At 48.7% G+C, this 18,875-nt stretch overlaps 1 protein-coding gene across 4 annotated transcripts in view; it reads right to left on the bottom strand.

Moving 5' to 3' along the window:
* The window catches only part of LOC138473324 (deleted in malignant brain tumors 1 protein-like), a 633,955-nt gene that overhangs the window by 308,978 nt on the left and 306,102 nt on the right, over positions 1 to 18,875 (bottom strand). For all 4 annotated transcript variants that reach the window (XM_069611990.1, XM_069611993.1, XM_069611992.1 and 1 more), the window contains 3 exons: positions 17,074 to 17,097; positions 16,751 to 16,786; positions 12,727 to 13,041 (listed from right to left, as the gene is read on the bottom strand). In XM_069611990.1, coding sequence (XP_069468091.1) covers positions 12,727 to 13,041; positions 16,751 to 16,786; positions 17,074 to 17,097 — 375 coding nt within the window. The remainder of the gene's footprint in view (positions 1 to 12,726; positions 13,042 to 16,750; positions 16,787 to 17,073; positions 17,098 to 18,875) is intronic.

Below are 18,875 nucleotides of genomic sequence, written 5' to 3'. Positions count from 1 at the left end.
AAGGGCCTGAGGTCCTGTATGAAGCGCCAAGATCCACCTTTAGCCTTGCACACTGGGTATACAGCTGTGTTACATGGTGATTCTGATGGGACCAATATGCCATTATTTATAAGGGCCGTTATTGTTTCACATATGCCCTCATCTGCCTCTTTTGATAGTGGGTACTGTTTGACTCTGGGGAGTATTGCACCCTTTTTCAGTTTTATTCTTACCCCCCTATGCTTTTTATGCACCCCACGTCATAGGGGCTAGTAGTCCATAGTGATGTGGGTACTTTTGTCATGTCTTCCTCAAAAAAGGGAACCGGGGTGGACGTGGGTGCCTCGAGTGCCATTGCAATTTTCTGTGCCACTTGTTTGTATGTCACCCTTAACCATATTTCCACACTCATCATAAATACCATTTCACCTTCTTCCTTTTCACCTGAGAAGAGCTCCTCATCTGACACCTGGGTAAGTCTACATCCCTCTGCTAGTGCTATCACTGCCCTCCACGCTCTTCCTACTCTGTCTTGGGCATGCACTGCAATGTAATCAGAGGTTGCTATGATGCTCTCTATGTCCACTGAAATCACCTTTCCTTCTGGTTCGTTAGCTGGCGTTTCTGGTCTAAACAAGTATGCTGCTGGCCTCCTCCAGATCTTTCCCTCGATCCCTGGCATCCATGCAAATGCCATGTCTGTCCCGTACTGGAACAGTTCACCATCTACTGGCTCAGCCCTAATCAGTGTCTGTCCACAGTATGCCTGCATGATCTGTCGCGCCGTGAGCATATTAATTCCTGGAGTGGAGCAAATTATGCCGTCCTCCGTAAAGGAGATCGTCATATTCAGCCTGCTCATTATGTCCCTCCCCATTATATTTACTGGTGAGGCCCTGGAATATAAAAGTGGGACTGACATGTCATAATCCCCTATTGATAAGGGAATGTTATCAGTAAAGGGAACCAACCCCCTAGCCCCCGAGAATCCTTGGGTGTTCATGGCTTCACCTGACATCTTAAATTTACCTTCCCTTATGCAAGACCGGGTCGCCCCGGTGTCGACAAGGAATGATAATTTTTTGTTACCTATCGTTACCTCTATGCGTGGTTCCTCCGCACTATTAGGTGTTACCGACAGGATGGGACACACCAAGGTTGTCTGTGGGCTGTCCTATTGGGGGTATAATGATTGACCACTACCCGTGTAAGGGTTGTGTCCCAGCACTGTCACCCTACCCAGTTGTGTTTGCTGTAGTTGGGTATTGGTCGAGGTTATGTTATGGTCTTGAACTTGTGTAGGTGGCTGTACTTGCTGTGCTAGGGGTTGTTGTGTAATCGCTACCTGTTGTTGAGGCGGTAGGTATGTCCGTGGCTGTTGTTATGTTACTAGCTGTTGCTGTCCATTTGCCTGTTGCAATGTCTGCTGTTGCTGGATGCCCTGCTGTTCCTGCGGGAGCTCTTGTTGTCCCTGTTCATTCCACAACGGTGTGCCTGGTCTCATTCTACATGTACGCGACATGTGGCCCACCAATCCACAAATCCAACACACCGGTGGTTCCCTGTTCTGCCATGGAAAGCTTCCTGTGTTGTCCTGATAAGTTGGGTACCCGGTGGGGTAGGAATTCCTAAGGCCCCCCCACCTGTTGTTGTGTGTTAAATCCGTATCCTCTCCCTCTCATTACTCCTCCCCTTCCCCGGTTGTAATTATAATACCCAGCTCCTGACGTTGTGTATCCTCCTCCCATGTTAGTCGTGTATGGTTGGGGCGGCGGCATCTGTTGTGTTACAGTCTGCGATGATTGTATTTGGGAGGGGTCTTGTGCAGCCACTACCTGTGTGGGGCTTTGAGTTATTGTGGCAGGTGTAGTTATTAGTGCGCCTTCCATCGTGTATTTAGTGAGTTTCTTCTGTACTAGTTTAGCCTCCTCCGTTTTCCTATCCTCTTCCTTTTTTTTCATTTTTCCTTGCCATGTCCTGCAATGATGCACTATAGTCAGTTGTATTTCTGGCCATGCTTTTGCTTCCATCCCCACTACTTTCTTCAATTGTTTCTGGACTTCTTCTGGGAGCCCCTGTACTAGTATATGATAGAATATTGCTGGTGTTTTGTCCCATTGCTCTCTAGTTTCCATGCGCCACTTCTCTTGAATTTCCTGGATATAATCAACAGGATCTTCGTTCTCACGCATCTTGCGCGAGGTAATTGCTCCTATGTCTGATGTGTCCGGATACTGTACCCTCAGTGCCTGCCATAATGCATGTCTGCAGTTTGCGAATGGTGCCCCATCGTGAGATGTGTTTGTTATTGTTACCCCGGGGAAGCCCGCTCTCTTCCAGATGTCATCTGCAGCATCACCTAATATTGATATGAGAAGGCCCTTTACATCTCCCACTGCCAACTTCTGTCCTGCGGTGTGTTTTTCCATTTCATATATCCATTTACCCGCACCTCCACTTAATGATGGGAGTCTGCATTTTATATTTTCCTTGTCTGCATGCTTCCAAGGAACGTATTGTGGTCTAACCCCTCCCCTCTCTAGAAGAGGCATTAAGTTGTGTCCCGTTTTACCCCCTGGGTTCCACAAAATCGAGTCCTCACACCCCTCCTCTTCTTCCGTCTCTTCTACATCGTCAATTTCGTCCATATTTCTCCTGGTCTTTACTCTTTCTCCTCCACCACTTCCCCTTCTTTCATCATTTCCTTTACTTATTGTGGGCGTGTGTATTCGTTCTCCCTGTCTGCGTCCAGAGAGGTCTCTAAGCCGTCCTGCATAGGGTGTCAGTTCTCTTGTGAAGGGCGCTAGTTTAGATGGGCATGTTGCACGTAATGAGCGTGGGGTGGTGGAGCATGCATGACGGGACGGTGATGGCGTGGCTTCACGTGTCTGCCCCTCCGCCATTCCATGCTCCTCCTCCTCACTTCTCTGCAGTTCTTCCTTTCTCCTGCAGATCCATGGTGAGTCCTTATTTGTCCAGGTGGTGTATAGTTTATCTAGGCTTTCCCTTTCACTGTTTCTTCCTTCCTTCCCCATTTCTTCCTCTTCCTCACTACAAAAGTCATTCATAAATGGCAACCCCCAAACTGTCTTTTTCCCCCCAATCGTTACTGTTTTTAAGTCTATTAGGTCCGTTCCTCCCTTTTCTTCTTTACTACTCGCTCCTCTTTGTGCCGATGTTGTTGCTACTTCTGTGCCTCTATATACCTTCCTCCTTACTTCACTCTCCCCCCTCCTATCTTCTCTTTCCCCTTCTTCTCTCTCCGCTATTCCCCTACCAATTTCCTCTCTTTTCTTTTTTAATTCTTCCATTACTTCACAACTCATTTTTGACAATATCTTTTCATCTTCTTTCTTCCTTTCCCATCTCTCCCTCTCCCTTTCTATTATACTCTCTATCATCCTCCCTTCTTCGTATTTCCTTGTCGTTTCTAACAGTAATCTCTTCTTCCATATTGCCATTTCTTTTTCTTTCTCCTCTTCCTCTTTTTTCCTGTCGCGCAGTACTGCTCTCGATACCCTTTCTGCCGCTGCCTTTAGCCTTTCGGCTTCTCTCCTTTGCTCCTCAGTTCGTTCTCTCATTTTACCCAACTCATTCTTACCTTCTTTCCTTTCCCGTGCTCTCTCTCTTTCCCCCCTCTCGAGCTGCTTGATCAGTGCATTCTGTTCATCCCTTAATTCTGCTAATCGTTCCTCCAAAGTCTCTTCCTTTTTCCTTAACGGCTCTTCCCCCTTTCTTTTCCCCTCTTCCCCTTCCATTTCACTCTCCCTGGCATTATCCTCGTCCATTTTCCTCACCACCTCCTTCTCTTCTCCTGTTAATGAACCTCGTAATTTCAATAGTATCTGTGCAGCTACCCACTCGTCATTTCCTATGTCCGTAGTCTGCTCTTCTTCAGTCCTCCCCTCCCCTGCTATCATCTTCCCATGAGCTGATCCCGTTTTACTACTCCGCTCCCCTCCCGTGTGGCCACCTGTAGCTGTATATGGAGGCGGGCTGTATGCTGGGTTCGAGTACCCCTCAGCCGCCCTTAATGGTTCTCTTGCTATTTCTCCTAGTTCTCTTAAAGGGTACAAGTCCCCTCCCTCTGTTTTCACTACCTTCGCTAGAGGTATATCGTCGCTCTGTTCCTTTTTTATTTCATTTTCGGTTGAGTCGTCACTCTTTTCTCCTCCCTCTTGTCCTCTCCCCGTGTTCTGTGTTCCTTCACTTCTCTTTTCCCCACTCTCTCTCTCCTCCTTAATCTCCTTGTCTCCCGTTGTTTCCCCTACAATGAACATTCCGTTTAGTCCTGGTCGGGTCCCCTGGAGCATCCTCCACAAGTTGAACACCTCCACGTGGTGCGTTAACTTCTTCCTCTTGTATGTATTGTGCAGATAGTTTAATAGTGAGTGTTGGGTATATGGATCGAAGCTACCATTAGGCGGCCATGGTGTCGTCATTTTGTTGTCCGTCCCCTGTGACCATTCTATGCTGTACTTGATCAATTTCTCTCTATGGGGTGATAGTGTTTTACATATGTGTTGCAGCGGGGTTGTGAGGGTGTTCCCCCACCCCCCGATCCTGTCCCGTATGACATAGTAGCGCTCCACTTGTTACCCTTCCCCTATTTGGTAGTGGTTATCACACTAGCAGTTTACAATATACAACCTTGTACCTTTACCTGGCCCCGTAAGTTTGGGGACTTGCGATAGTCCGCTAAGGAAAAATTAGTAAAATATAATATTTACATTTGTATATTCTTTTCTTTAGTTTCTTCCTTTATACAACACCCTTACGGCCCCCTGCGGCCTGAGCGCACGCAGCCCCCTGCGGCTGCGTGCCCCTTGTGACGTTCTTATACCGCCGTCCTATTTTCACTTGCTCCTCCTCCCTCCTCTGCACTTGCCGTGGCCGGCGTTCTCCGTGCGCAGCCACGTACCTCCTTTCGCCTTCCCCCGATCAACTCATTACCGTGTACCTCCGTTTCCACGCCCTTAACACAGCTCTCCTTCCCGCCACTCAAAAAATAAAAGATGTCTGGTTCTCGAGATGTCCTATGTAAGCCCTGCTGGTGACGTCACCGATCTCTTCAGACTACTGGTAAGTTCTTCATATATTCTTTAAGTCCAAAATACACTCGCAATCTACCCCCGTTAACCCCACAGCTGTCTTCCTGTCACTCCTGGAACAAGGTAATCAATAATATAATCGGACTGCGCACACTGCGTCGCCTCGCGTGTGATACGCCCCTCGACAGGAGGGCTTAACCAGCCAATTATCTTCCGTATTAGGCAACCAGCTAGCTACCGCCTACAGGGAAACGTCATCTATCTATCGAGTTTCCTGCTCGAACAATAGGGATCCTCATCTACTCATTGATCAATAATTGCCAAATAGTAGGAAACCACACACACACACCCTTACACGTGGTCGCAACCTAGGCCAATCAGTTTCTACGAGCGGCCGCACGTGATGTTTTCGTGCTCCGCCCCCTTCTCTCCCGTAACGTAGCGGACTGCTCTCGCACTCGTCCGGCTACCATTCATTTCATTGCCAACACTAAATTGTCAAACCTTCGCCGCTCACCTGTGCAACACCTCCCGCCTCCCGTATTCAATTCCTCCCCCCTCCCTCACAATTTCACATTGCTTGTTGGGCGTGGCATACTCACCAAGTTCTCTTGATGCGGGGCCGCTCGACTGCGTGCACCCCTCCAAGCGGCTCGCCACCTCCCCTCGTCTGGACTACGTCTGGACACTCGCCAACCGCGAGCGGGATACTTCTCAACCGGCTCCCGAGGGCCACTATCCGGATTGCGCCGTCCGGTCTTCTCGCAGTTCCGCGATGGTCCTGTAGTCCTGAAAAGGGGGCAGCGGCAGAGGGGGCCGCGCCGCCGGGCCTCCTCGCAACGGGAGTACTTGGAAAAATAAAAATAAAAGCGGACCTTAAACAGATCTCAGCAGTGCCTCCAACTTGTCGGGGGAAATTCTCCCGGGGCCGGCTGGGCCGTCCGCGGACCTCCGGGCAGGGAGGCCCCAACTCCTCCCGTATATCCCAAAAAGATAGAGTATGAGACACACGCAAGAAGCAAGGTGATTCTGCTGTTTATTAAACAAAACGGCAGGGATGGCCAAGGATTGTACGCGTCCGTCCTGACACTCTCTCAGCAGCGTGGGGCTCGCAGGCCCTTTTTACCTTAGCGTGACGCGCTACTCGCGTCACCTTAGCAAAATTAGCAAAAAACCTATCGCCACTCTGGATTGGTTCCCCGAGTGGTAGGGTTAGTATAGCATACATATAGAAGACTTGGTTATTGGTTAAGGGTCAGTCAGGTGGTATACTTGGGTTGTCCCTTCAGTTTGATACATAAAAATTGTTACATGAAGACGCCTGAGGATTGGTCAATGTTAATGGCGTCAGTGATAAGGGTCCCATGTTCTGATTAGTTCACCCGCGAGCCCCCCAGTCTGGGACCATCGCTGTTCCCATCTCGCGGTGCACCTGTCATTTGCAACAATGTTTCACTATGGGTGTGTGCAGACAATGTGAGGACTTATTCATAAGCAGGAAGGCCGACTACTCCCACCGTCGCAGATGTCTGTTGAGTCGCTTAATTGTATCTGCCTGTGTCTTGAGACGGGGGGATCCAGACGCCTTCTTCCTCCTGGGCTTGGCACCCTATCAAGTTCGGCTTGGTCACGTGAGGTGGGGACAGTGGTTGAGGCAGAATTCTGCACAATTAATATTACATTTCTCACTGTGTGCCTGGCTTATCTTGCAGGTGCGACCTTGGCGTCGGCTTGCGGAATGAGAGTTTGCAACGTTGTGCCCTTGACTGTCTGCTTTCGCTGGGCTCATTCTGCAGGGTCAGCAACCGAACCCTTGCTCATTCAATGTTCATGAAAGCTTTTGCTTGCGGCCTACTTGGGCCTGGTGCATAGGAGGAACCATTTAATGCAGGGCGCTGCAGGTTATGGTATCATATTGCTCTATCCCCAGTATCGTGTCTCCGTTATATTCCTCATTATGGTACATGGTTTTAGAAGAAGCGTGAGCAAGCCTTTTTAGATGAGTTCTTTATGCGTCTTGCGTTTCTGCATTTGAAAAGCCTATGTTGAAAATAATAAAGATGCACGTCCGTGGGTGTGTCCGTCGCCTACGTCATAGCATTGAGTATGTTCTTCGTGTGAATTGATGTGGGAGTGTCCGGTGTGTATGTTGCACGTGTGTGCTGACCGTTAGCTAGGTCGTCATGGCATCTCTAACGATGTGTTGATTTGGTGCTAGATGGTTTAGTCGAGTTCATCCATGCCTCAGGTGTCGGCATTTGCAGGGCAGGCTGGTGGGCATGCGGGTGGGCATGCGAGTGGGCACATCCGTATGTTCTTGTACCAGGGAATTTGGTCGTCAGGGAGATGGGCAAACTCCTCTCGTGGCGGGTGTTTGGGCCGTGATCCTCTAGGCCATGGTTGAGAGGGGATTGGTGGGAGCCTTTTGGTCACTTTTCCCACTTCAAGAGTTTGGCTGTAAGTGGTAAAGTTGGAGGTAACTTCGTTACTGGCAACTTTACGACTACGTCAAATTACAAGTTTCGGCAGAATCAGCAGAATTACTGCAGCGGTAATTTGGCAAAACAAAAACATTGAGCCTCATTCCGAGTTTGCTGGTCCGGGAAGGTTGCCGGTACCGTTGTATCCGGACTGTCAAACTCTGAGTTGTACTCGCGTATTCCTTTCATTCCGCCAGGTCTGACCTGGCAGAATGAAAGGCACCCACAAGCACAGCGTTATCAACGGCGCCTGTGTATCCGGCTTCCCCAGTCTCATTGAGCCCTATGGGGCTCAAGTGGGAATGGGGAAGAATTTTTTCCGGCGACCAGGAATGGCCAAATATCGTATGACTCCGTAATTGCCCATTTCTGGGTGCCAGAAAAAATGCAACTACGATGGCAGCCGTGCCTGTTTTACAGGCATGGCTACCGCCAGGGTTGTCATGAGGCCCATTGAGTCCAACAGACTAAAATTTAATGCGCACTTACACCGCCACCACCACTTGCAATCTGGCAGAAATTCTGCCGGACCAAGTGGCGGTAACAGTAATTTGTTTGGGCAGTATTCCGATGGGTTTACCACCGCAATACCACCCAACTGGTAATGAGGCCCTTTGTTTCCTTTAAACAGCATTACTGGCAAACAAGAAGCACAATGCATTATGCCTCCACTGAACAAGACATCCTGCATGAAAAAGGCTTTTAAGGAACACCGAGAGAAAGCCCTGCTTCACTCCCCCTGTAGAATATTTCTAGCTTAAAAACACACACACATCGGGTAAATGGCAACATTGTTTCTATGATTCTCGGTCAGATACATTTACAGACAAATTCAAGACTGCTTACAATGTGGCATTAGAAACCCGTTCCAGGGGCAATCCCGGGGGAAACGGCCCTCCAGCCCGAGTCAAGGGCCTGAGTGAAGCGAGGGTGGTTAACGAGGGATCTGGGGAGTTAACCTGTGGTGTAGCCCATGGAACTGATTACTAATGCCATTAGCACCCCAGGTTATCAAAGCGGAAACCCAGGGTGCTAAAAAAAAGTACTGCCATTCATTGAATGGGAGGTCCTGTGTGTCCCGTTCAATGAATGAAAACACTTTGCCAAGATGGCCGCCATGATTGTAGAAGGCGGGGCTCCGCATGGAGCACTTCATCCATTACAATAGCGGCTGGAAATTCAAGAATCAGGGAAACTGCTGTTTAATCAGTGGTTAGAGCAAACATTTTGGCATATGATGTGTACAGTCGCTGTTTCAAGATGGCCGCCACTGTTCTACAATATATGCTCCTTCTCTTTTTGGCAGATAAGCATAGTGTTATGTTTGAATCCCCCACCCCCTCAGGCTCGTGCAATGTCACATCTCTAGTGACACGTGATGTCATTTGTACAATAAAATGGCCACACAGGCTCACGTACAGCAGTTACCAATCGAACTACAGAGTACCTGTGTCTCTGTCCAGCATGTATGCTGGAGTGGGACCGGCCTTATCCAGTACGCCCAACACAACGGCAACGAGGACTTGACGTAACCCGTGTGCAGACCGTCATGGCTGGTTCATGCCCCTATGAGCGCCTGATGTATGGTACACAGCTCTTTTGTCCAGTTTTCCCCGATGATCGTCGGCCTCCCAGACGAGGTCCCGTGTTGTGCCCAGAGCATGTTTTTGGTGTGCGCTTAATGTTTATGTCAGGCAAGTCCTGACAACCGTTGGTGAGCCGACGAGGTCCTGTAGTGCCCGGGTGCCCACCACCGGAGTACCCGATGCAGACTCGAATGCACTGACTGAATGGAGTCAGAAGCAGCCCTGACAACTGCCAGTTTGCCAGCAAAGATTGCACATGCTGTTTGTGGGGCCCAGGCTGGGAGAGGGAACAGCGGTTCACACCGCTGCAGCAGGAGAGAAGCGGCATACACCACCGCCGTCTTTGCGGCCTTGGCCACAGCAGTTATAGACAGCCCTTAACTGGGGGATGCGAGTGGTAGCGGAATCCACCATGGGAATGGAGGCAGAGAAGAATGCAGCTTGCTGGGAAAGAATGCATGCGGCCTCAGCCACGAGAAATAAATACATCTGTCACTTGGGGAACCGAGGAAAACACTGAAGCACCATCCCGGCGACCTTACCTTGGTCCTCAGTAAAGAGGGTGCTCCTGTGGCCAAGAAGGATGCAGGCAGCCCCTACCAATCCCGTGATGACCCCTGCCTGGGGGAGTGAAGGAACAGCGCGGCCTCTGCGGTCATGATTGCGGTGTGCCAGTGCATTGAAGCAGGTGAAGAACCTCCCTGTTTTGGACTGACTCACAGCGCCAGGCAGCAGATGTGGCCTCTGGTTATTCCGGGTGCGGCTTTGCCTGCACGTGGACACAGAGGAACCTCTTTCCTGGCATTGAACCATAAATAACTATCGCCCAGGTTTAGGTAGTCAAGGGCCTTTTAGGTACCTTTTGAAGCTGTGTTCCTGTCTAGGGGTGGCACACTTAAAGTGGACACAGTGAAGTGCCCGTCTGAAACTGTGATCATGTGAACTGCCTGTAGGCTTAATTTGGGCTCAGTAAAAGGGCATCAGTGGTATACCATCTTCTTGGACTAATAAAGTGTTTTGTATATATAGAATGCCCAGTTGCCCCACTGGCTGGGTCTTAGATGTATATGTTTTAGTTGTATTGCCCAATCCTAAATGTGATCAAAGAATGAATTGCCAATGTTAAGTGTTTGATATGATATGATATGATAAGTAATTTATAACGCGTCTGTAATTCAGATCATGCAAGTACAAGCCTGAGGGAGAGGGGAAGTGCCAGGGGGAGGGAGAGGGAAAGTGCCAGGGGGAGGGAGAGGAGAAGTGCAATAACAAAGCTCAAGTAAGTGCAGCCGGGGTGGCCGGTTCTAAGTGAGTGCAAAGAGGCAGGGGACTGTGGGGTTTCAGATACAGTCCCTAGTGCGCGGTAGGCAGTGCCTGGGGCTACTGGTCGTGAAGGAGCCTGGTTCCCATAAGGTTCAGAGCGAGGCCAGGTAACCAGTTAGTGCAGCAGACAAGCGCATCAGCAGGAGAGAGAGAGAGAAAACAGAAGCGAAAAGGAAGGTCTTGAGTTGCTTCCAGAATTTAAGGTGGTCCTGCTCAAGTTTGAGAGAGGCAGGGAGGATGTTCCAGAGGAAGGCCCCAGCTTAGGAGATAGATCTACCCCCCCCCCCCCACTCACAGCCTAGAGAAGGATCTGCCCGTCAGAGTGTTGGAGGTGGATGAGCAGAGGGTTTGACAGGGGAAGTGCTTAGGAAGAGAGAGTTGTATGTAGTCTGGTCCCTGGCCCCAGAAAGCCTTGTGGACAATGCAGAGGGTCTTGACCTTGTTCCTTGCAGCCACAGGGAGCCACTGGAGAGATTTCAGGGCTTTAGAGATACGATCCCTGGGCTTGAGGTCCAGGGCAAGTCTCGCAGTCCTGTTCTGGATGAGGTGCAGAGGGCGGAGAGTAGAGGCAGGCAGATTTAGAAAGGGGCTGTTTGAGTCGTCCAGCCTAGAGAGAACCAGGGCTCTGGAGACAGTGAGCTTCTGGGGGAAAGCGAGAAAAGTCAGAATACCTCTGAGGAGGTGCAGCTGGCAGTGGGACTTCTTAGAGACGTCCGTGATGTGAGGAGAGAAGGAGAGGATGGAGTCAAAAATTACACCAAGGTTTTTTGCCACACAGGAAGGCGCAGGCAGAGTGCCCAAGGAGGGTAGCCAGAGTGAAAGAGGGAAACCAGGAGCAGGGGTCCCAATGAGAAGGATCTCAGCCTTACTGGCATTGGGGAACAGATCATTAGAGACACACCATTCCTGATATGCGGATAGACAATCAGGAATGAGCGAGAGGGGAGAGGAGGCTGAGGGGAGCCTGAAGGAGAGCTGAGTGTCATCCGCATAACACTGAAAGTTAGGAGAGAATGTAGAGATGAGGTGGGACAGAGGTACCAAGTAAAGGTTGCAGAGCCAGGGTGAGAGGTTAGAGCACTGGGGAACACCACATGTGGAGAGAGACGTGGTGGAGAGAAAGGATCCCAGATGGACCTGGGAGGGTTGATCGGAGAGGAATGATGCCAACCAGGCTAGGGACTGATCAGTGGTGCCCAGGTTTTTCACAGAGACAATTGATCAGGATGGTGTGGTTGACCGTGTCTGGACCCCCCCCCCCCCAAGGCTCATGCAGTGTCAAGTGTGCAATGACACGTGATGTCATTTCTACAATAAAAGGGCTGCACGTGTTCACGTACGGCATTTACCAAGTGCACTCCAGAACTCCTGTTTCTGTTTCCAGCATGTGTGCAGGTGGGCCCCAGCCTGTGCCACATAATGCATAGGAGGCAACAAAGAAACCATTTTGCTGCAAGCAATATGCTGCCACCTTTATCCTGGCAAAGAGAACATCTACACATTTTGAAGGCAAGTACTGTCATTTGACATTCAATGTACACTTTCTTGAATTCCCTCAAGAAATAAAGTTAAACTATGAAAGAAACATTCATGGCTCTGTTCCACTTCGTGTGTTGTTCTTACTCCGCTTTAAAACTGGACTTGGTAAAGAAGGAAGTTGTAAACTCTCATGCTATAGGAATGCTATGAAATCTTAAAAATGTGCATATATTTCTCTCTGTACAAACCTGATGAATGTTTGTTGATTTATGAAATGGAGAAAGTCAAATAAAACACTTTGACTGACCACCAGCCTAACCCGGTGTCAGTAATTCAGGGACCATGAGGTTGGGTAATGGTGGCGGCTCAGTATAACCACAGTGAACGGGGGAGTGATGGTTTTAAATAGCGGGTGGACTGCTGGGTGTTAGTGAGGGTGGGATCCATGAGGTTACACATGGTGAGTACTTGACTTAGTGCTTAAGATTTGGGGGAGGTGGAGTAATAGTGGAAGCTGAGCTTAGTGTGAATGATCGGTCTCCGATGAGCGGCTGAAAAGGTGGATTCACAGCATGAAAGTCCGAAAGTGTGACTGCCAGAATAGGTGGCAGTGCGGAGGTGAGGGTGGGTATGGTGCTGATCTGGCAGTGCTGAGAAGGCGGTGACTCTAGTGCTTAGGCAGAAGGAGAGGAACAAACCAGTTACCTTCTAAAAATGAATGCAGGTATGTTCATGTTCTACTAGTTCCCTTTTATCAGGCTGTCCCTCCCCTGCGGGTTGGAATTTACTTGTAGTGAACCTTCACCCCAAAGGAGAACGAGCACTCACCGGAGCAGACGACCCCCGCATCCTCATGGTGCCCACAGTTATGCGTAGTCAACCCGGAGTGGGAGCACCCGGAGAGGGAGGACTCCGAGCCACTGCAGCCGACATCATCCAGGATGATGCTTCCATTGCCCTGACCAAAGAGCGCCATGCTTGGAGCAGAAACCGCCACTCCACAGCCGAGCTGTCTGCACACCACCTGTGCATCGTTAAGGTCCCAGCCATCGTCACACACCGTCCCCCAGGAGGAATTGTACCAGACCTCAACGCGGCCCTCACAGCGACTGGCACCATTCTGAAGACGGGCGGGTAAATACACTGCAAGAACATCAAGGAAAGAAGACATTACCTTCACACAGAACAGTCTAGATTTCCCCATAAACCTTTCACAATAGTCACCATCAACAAACATTGAGCAGCGCATCTGAGAAGGTCTGGGACGTTAGTTGCATGGACCTGTGGCAGATGGTGCAGAAGCCCTTCCCAGACACAGCGTGATTGGAAGTTTATACCATCATGACAGCAACTCTATGTGTCTGCATGCTAAATGCTCAGAGCACGCACCCTGCACGAAGCCCGGCGGCCATCTTAGAAATCACATCATTTTTATAAAAACCCTATTTTACCATTTGAATGTGGCATCCCAGATTAGGTTATGTTTACCCTGAACTTAACATTAGCCTTAGAAGATTGATAGAATATTTATCAACATGTTGCTATTCTAGATATGCACAATATGTGGCATGAACTTTAGAAAGCCTGAAGGAAATTACCAGGAGAATTCCTCACGCCAAACCGCTGACAAAGGTTGGTGGCGCGCAACCATAGCTTCCCTTACTGGTGTTGGTGCTAGGACTAGCCTACTTGTTGGGAGCTGGGACACTCTGGCTAGAATACTTTCCTGCGCAGGCCTGTAGGAGGCTGTTGACTTCCCAAGGTCCTCTGAAAGGCACATATATCCATTTTAGTAGTTTAAAGGATTTTTTCCCAATTAGACTACTTTTTACACAATTATTAGTCCAGTTTTAATGTCCCATTTGTTGTCCATTTCTATAACACCTGTGGACGTCCCCACCTGAGCACAGAGAAACCTCTACTGCTGATCTCTGCTTGGTCTAAAGAGATGCCAGTCAGCCACCCTGCCACCAGCCCCAATGTCGGAGACATTTCACACCCATTGCGAGACCACACACATCTCAGGCTTTCATGAGACACCTTCCTGGTCTGATCACCATTTCATGTTGAGACACTCCTCATAGTGGATCCACTCAGAAGAGGGGCACCCATACCTCCTTTTCTATGATTAAGGAACGTAGGTTTGGTCACCCTAAGTTCACTAGGGTTATCCAGACATGAACCCCTTGCTCAATGTGCTCAGAGAGGCACAGCACCACCTCACTGATGAGGCCTGACTATTAGTGGTCGAAGTGTACGAAAAGAAGTAGCGGAACACCATGCCCCTTCCAACGCACAACACAAACCCACAAACAAATGGTCCTGCTGTTTAAGGGAACGTGTTTTCGAGGAGACTGTGTTATAATAGGGAGAAAGTAATATGAAACACATGTGAAACAGACTACCACCTTCTCCTGTATTTTATCAATATTCAGACCACATACAGTAGAATACAGATACACCTGTGTCATCAGATCACTAAACGACACAGAGCCTTTTTGATTGTGTACATGAAACTTTGGATACATTTATTTCACAACATTAGTTTCTTCATTACAAACATCTTCTGTCTAAAAACATAATTGACGACATACTTATCACCAATATAAATACAAAATGTATTCTTCATGGGTTAGTTTGCAAAAAAGACAGACTGGCTTTCAGTGTTCCATCTGGTCATGAGTTCTACAACAACATAAAAGAGGTTTATTTCCAAAACATATATGGCTAATTGTAAACCACCTTTATAAAGAGCAGTTGAAAAACTCTCAGAATAATCGGGTATTGACACACTGAATATTGGTCTGAATATTGGTAAAATACAGGAGAAGGGGGTAGTCTGTGTTTCACATGTGTTTCATGCGTGAACCGTGAGCCAGTGCTTGGTGAAGCCGAGTATGGCCTGACACATTTTGTGGTTATTTATGCGGTCCCTTAAAAAATCTTCCAAACAGTGAGGAATCTGTTCAGGAGAATCTGTTGGAATCATGCCCTCAGGAAGTGTTGCCATGCATCTGGAGGCTACTGCTGTGCACAGTCTACCTCCTTGACGTGTAGACTTGGTCTTTGCAAGGGCTTGTCAAGTTTCTACGAAGAATGATTTTTTAATCCATTTGTTCGCGTTCCTTTGATGGCTTCTATCATATTCGTATCAGTGTAATGTTCTAAAGGTTAGAATGATAGTGTAAATTCCCAAAATGTAGGAGCAAACGTAAATTCTCCAGGATGGAACTCTGGACAGATTTTACAATTTCCACAACAACCTTCTCAGGACTTTTAAATGTTTGCTTCTAAAAACTAAAGGGGCATCGAAAGGAGGTTAGTGGAATACGGATTGTGAGAGTGGGTTTAAAGGAAGATTGGCCCTCATTACGAGTTTGGCGGTAACATGCTGCTATTGGCGGCCGAAATCGCGTCGGGGCCCGGGTCCTCAGAAGGAGGATTTACTGGGCCATTCCGATTTCGGAAGGCCTGGCAATTCCTCCCTCCACGGACCCGGACAAGGTCCTTCCCCATTCCCATTTCAGCCCCCATAGGGCTGAATGGGAATGGGAGAGGGAGCAAACAACGGTCCATTACGAGATGGCCCGTTGTTTGATCTCTCTTCCCCTCGCGGGACCTGGTAAGCACGCCTGGTTTTACCAGGCGTGCTTCCCGTGTCCCGCGAGGGGAACTCGTAATGCGGCGGTACGGAGTGAACGGCGCCGGCACCTTTTACGGTGCCGTTCACTCCGTACCGCCAGGGTCGTAATGAGGCCCATTGTGTAGTAAAACATTTATTTAATTGGACATAAGGCCTAGGCTAGGATGGTTCTGGGTACTCCCAGTTAGCGGTGACTATTCTAGAGGTTTAGAATATGAGGGACGTAGCTTGACTGGAGAACGCGATGAGGCGACAGAGAAGCCATTTTTCCATGTCCAGAGGTCGACCTCCTTCCACTTTCCCAGGAAGGATGGCATCAACTGGCAAGGAGTGACAGTACAAACTCCAGGAGGCTTGCCTCGTGCTCCTGGCACACACTCTGTGGACTGAAAGGGGAAATATAAGGAGACTTGCTCCATTCTGGTTCCCCAGACAGGCCAGTCTGATTGGCGGTGCTGTGCAGGGGCCAGGGTTACGTTGTTAATGGCAACGAGAGCAGAATTACAAATAATTACACATTTTCCATAGATCCGGTTGGAGCAGAATATCCCACCTGTTTTTTTAATTTTTTTTTCATTTCTACATCCATGTTTTATCATTATTTCGTGTTTAAATACACTTATTTTGTATATAGTCTTTTGTATTTTCTGTTGCATTATAGAGAGCCAATGAATTTAGTTTGATCCGTTCCAGGTCTTGACTGATAGCATCAAGGATGTTATGCCGAAGTTCCCGAAGTTGAACAATTTCCCAAAGACCCGTAGTAGACATGTAAACACAAGTGGAGAACTGCCTACTGAAAGAGATATTGCAACTGTCACCCATTTGGACAATATTACAGAAGCCATGTGCAGCAGGGTCTGTGGGCCATTGTCCCTTCGTGGCACACATTCCTGTGACGTGGGTGTGGAAATGTGGGCGCTGTTACCAATGGTTAAAGCCTAAATCTGATAAGGTTAATCACACACAGGGCCACTGGACCAGCCTTGGCTCACATGCTCAGGCACTAATAGCCACAGCTAACAGAAAACAGAGGATGAAGAGGTGTAACCAAGCCTTGGGTCTCCCTGGATGATACCGGACCAACATCCCACTGAGCATCACAGACATCACCACACAGTTTCACCAACTTCAGACACAGCAACGCCCTTCTTTTTCCACTTCTTATGATGCAGAGGAAACACCAGTGGTAACACTTAAGAGTCCTACCTGGTGCTGAAGTACTTGCAGGGACATGGCTCTGAGCTGGAAAAGGAACAAGACACACTGTAAGTTCACAGCGCTGACTGTTTTTTTGTTGCCACCCAGCTCTTCAAATGTACCCCTTTCCTTTTGGGGGACCCCCACATGCCTCGTCATGCACCGCCTCGCCAACACCATGTATCTCCTCTCCCTCTCACCCTTTTCTATTTTTAGTCAAGGTTTTTGCCCAAAATCAAAATGAGGGCATTTGTCATTCCTGGCTGTACCAGATTCGGAGAAACAATATATCGCTGAGCGCGCCGCGCCGCAGCGCGTGATGTGAGAATTACCTGTTGATGATGGCGGTCTGGCAGCTGCAAAGAAAGGAGAAGAATTAGATCAACATAGAAGCGCTGCCACCCCAGGAAAGGTTCAGCAGCCCCCACTGGCCCCCATTAATCATGGAATACCGCTGGTGGTAAAGGTAGTAACTGCTGCAACGTAATATACATCCCTTAATGTACAAGTGGTAAACAGAGACAGTAATATGGTAAAAATGCAAAGCAATCAACAGATACCTGTGGGCTATAAGGCAGCGAAGATATTGAGGCATGGATTGCGTCCTTGCAGGAAACATCTCCTCTCTCATAACCCAGTTTTAGTTTAGTTTAGTTAAATTTTTAAAACGTGCTAAATGACCCAAGGGCCTCGAAGCGCACAGTAAACAAAACCAGTTGGACACACACAGAAACGATCCAGATGAGATGAGACAGAGGGAATAGGAAGTTTAATCGGAATTAAGATTACAAAAGTGAGTCTTAACTCCCTTCCCTTTTACATTGAGTCTTTGTGGGTGTTGTGACTGATGTTTGACACTGGTAGCTAGTATTGTGGTGGCCCTACGGAGCGAGGGACCCTGGCCCTAAACTGCAGCCGGAGGAGTTATACTGAGGTATCCCGTGGCACCTCACTGCATAGCAGGACACAGTCACAGGACTTTCTATTGGGTCCAGACCCCCTTTCCAGCCAGGACGCCCACTGGGGGTACCCACTTTGCAGCGACCCCCTTGCAGACGTTTGAAGAGACGAAACATTTAAAAGGGTAAAGCATTGTTCTCCCTTTTCAAATCACTGCTAGAGAAGAACGCCACAGCATTACTGGCATAAAATTGCCACAATGCATTTCCCCTCCATTGAACGACATTGCCAGCCTGAGAAAAACTGCAAGGTAACGCATACAGAAGGCTACAGTCACACACCCTGAGTCCCTTCCCCTGGAGAGTTTTTCTAGCTTAAGAAAACACACACTGGCGAAATGGTTAGATTGTTTCTTTGATTCTCAGTCAGTTACATTCACAGAGAAAGAGTTCTCTACTCAAAACTTGTTACATTGTAATTCTAATCCTTTGTTCAGATTTCCCTCCACAGGAAGCCCCAATACTGTCAAGAAGGAACTGCTGCCCTCGGGAATGTAAAAGAAAAGCAGACTTTAAAAAGCAGTCACCACACACTTTCATAGCAAGACACGGCATTGAGGAGGCTGCTGGACACGTGACCAGGACCTGTCAGTCAGCTGTTCTGCCCACCACTCCTGAACAAAGGATGAACAAAGACAATGACCTCACCTGTATGTGGCTGTTCTGACCGTCTAGGACTTGAGTCTCTATCCTGCATTTTACCTAAAAAGTTACCCCTAATACTAATATTTGCCAAAAGACATCACCAAGAGTCTCCTCCCTCCCTCCAGCCTATCCCCACCCTCACTAGAGTTTAAAAGGTCATCAACACTGCCCTTGACCGCATCCAACACCCTCGGACCACACGCACAAGCCCTCTCGTGCTGATCAATGCTCACTCAGTAGTCGCTCAAGCCAATTACATCTTGTACAGCAACCTTGACACCGTCTTAATCACCAAAACATCGTTAAACCCTGTCATCCCCCATGGTTTTAATGTCCTCCTCCCTCAGGCTACTGCATCGAATATGCCGACTGGCCAGGAGAGAAGTGGAGTGGCAATCATCTGCAGGTGTGATTGGCCATGCTCCATCATCCCCCTCCCAGAACAAGCTCATTTGAATCACACGCCTGCCGGTTCCCTCTATCGCACAAGGAACCCATCACCTTCCGCCTCATCTACAGACCACCTCACA

The sequence above is a fragment of the Ambystoma mexicanum genome, chromosome 8 (genome assembly GCF_040938575.1).
Source record: "Ambystoma mexicanum isolate Mex_15411 chromosome 8, UKY_AmexF1_1, whole genome shotgun sequence".
Lineage (NCBI taxonomy): Eukaryota > Metazoa > Chordata > Amphibia > Caudata > Ambystomatidae > Ambystoma > Ambystoma mexicanum.
Note: the sequence above shows the minus strand (reverse complement) of the source record. Positions and strands in the feature narration are given on the sequence as shown.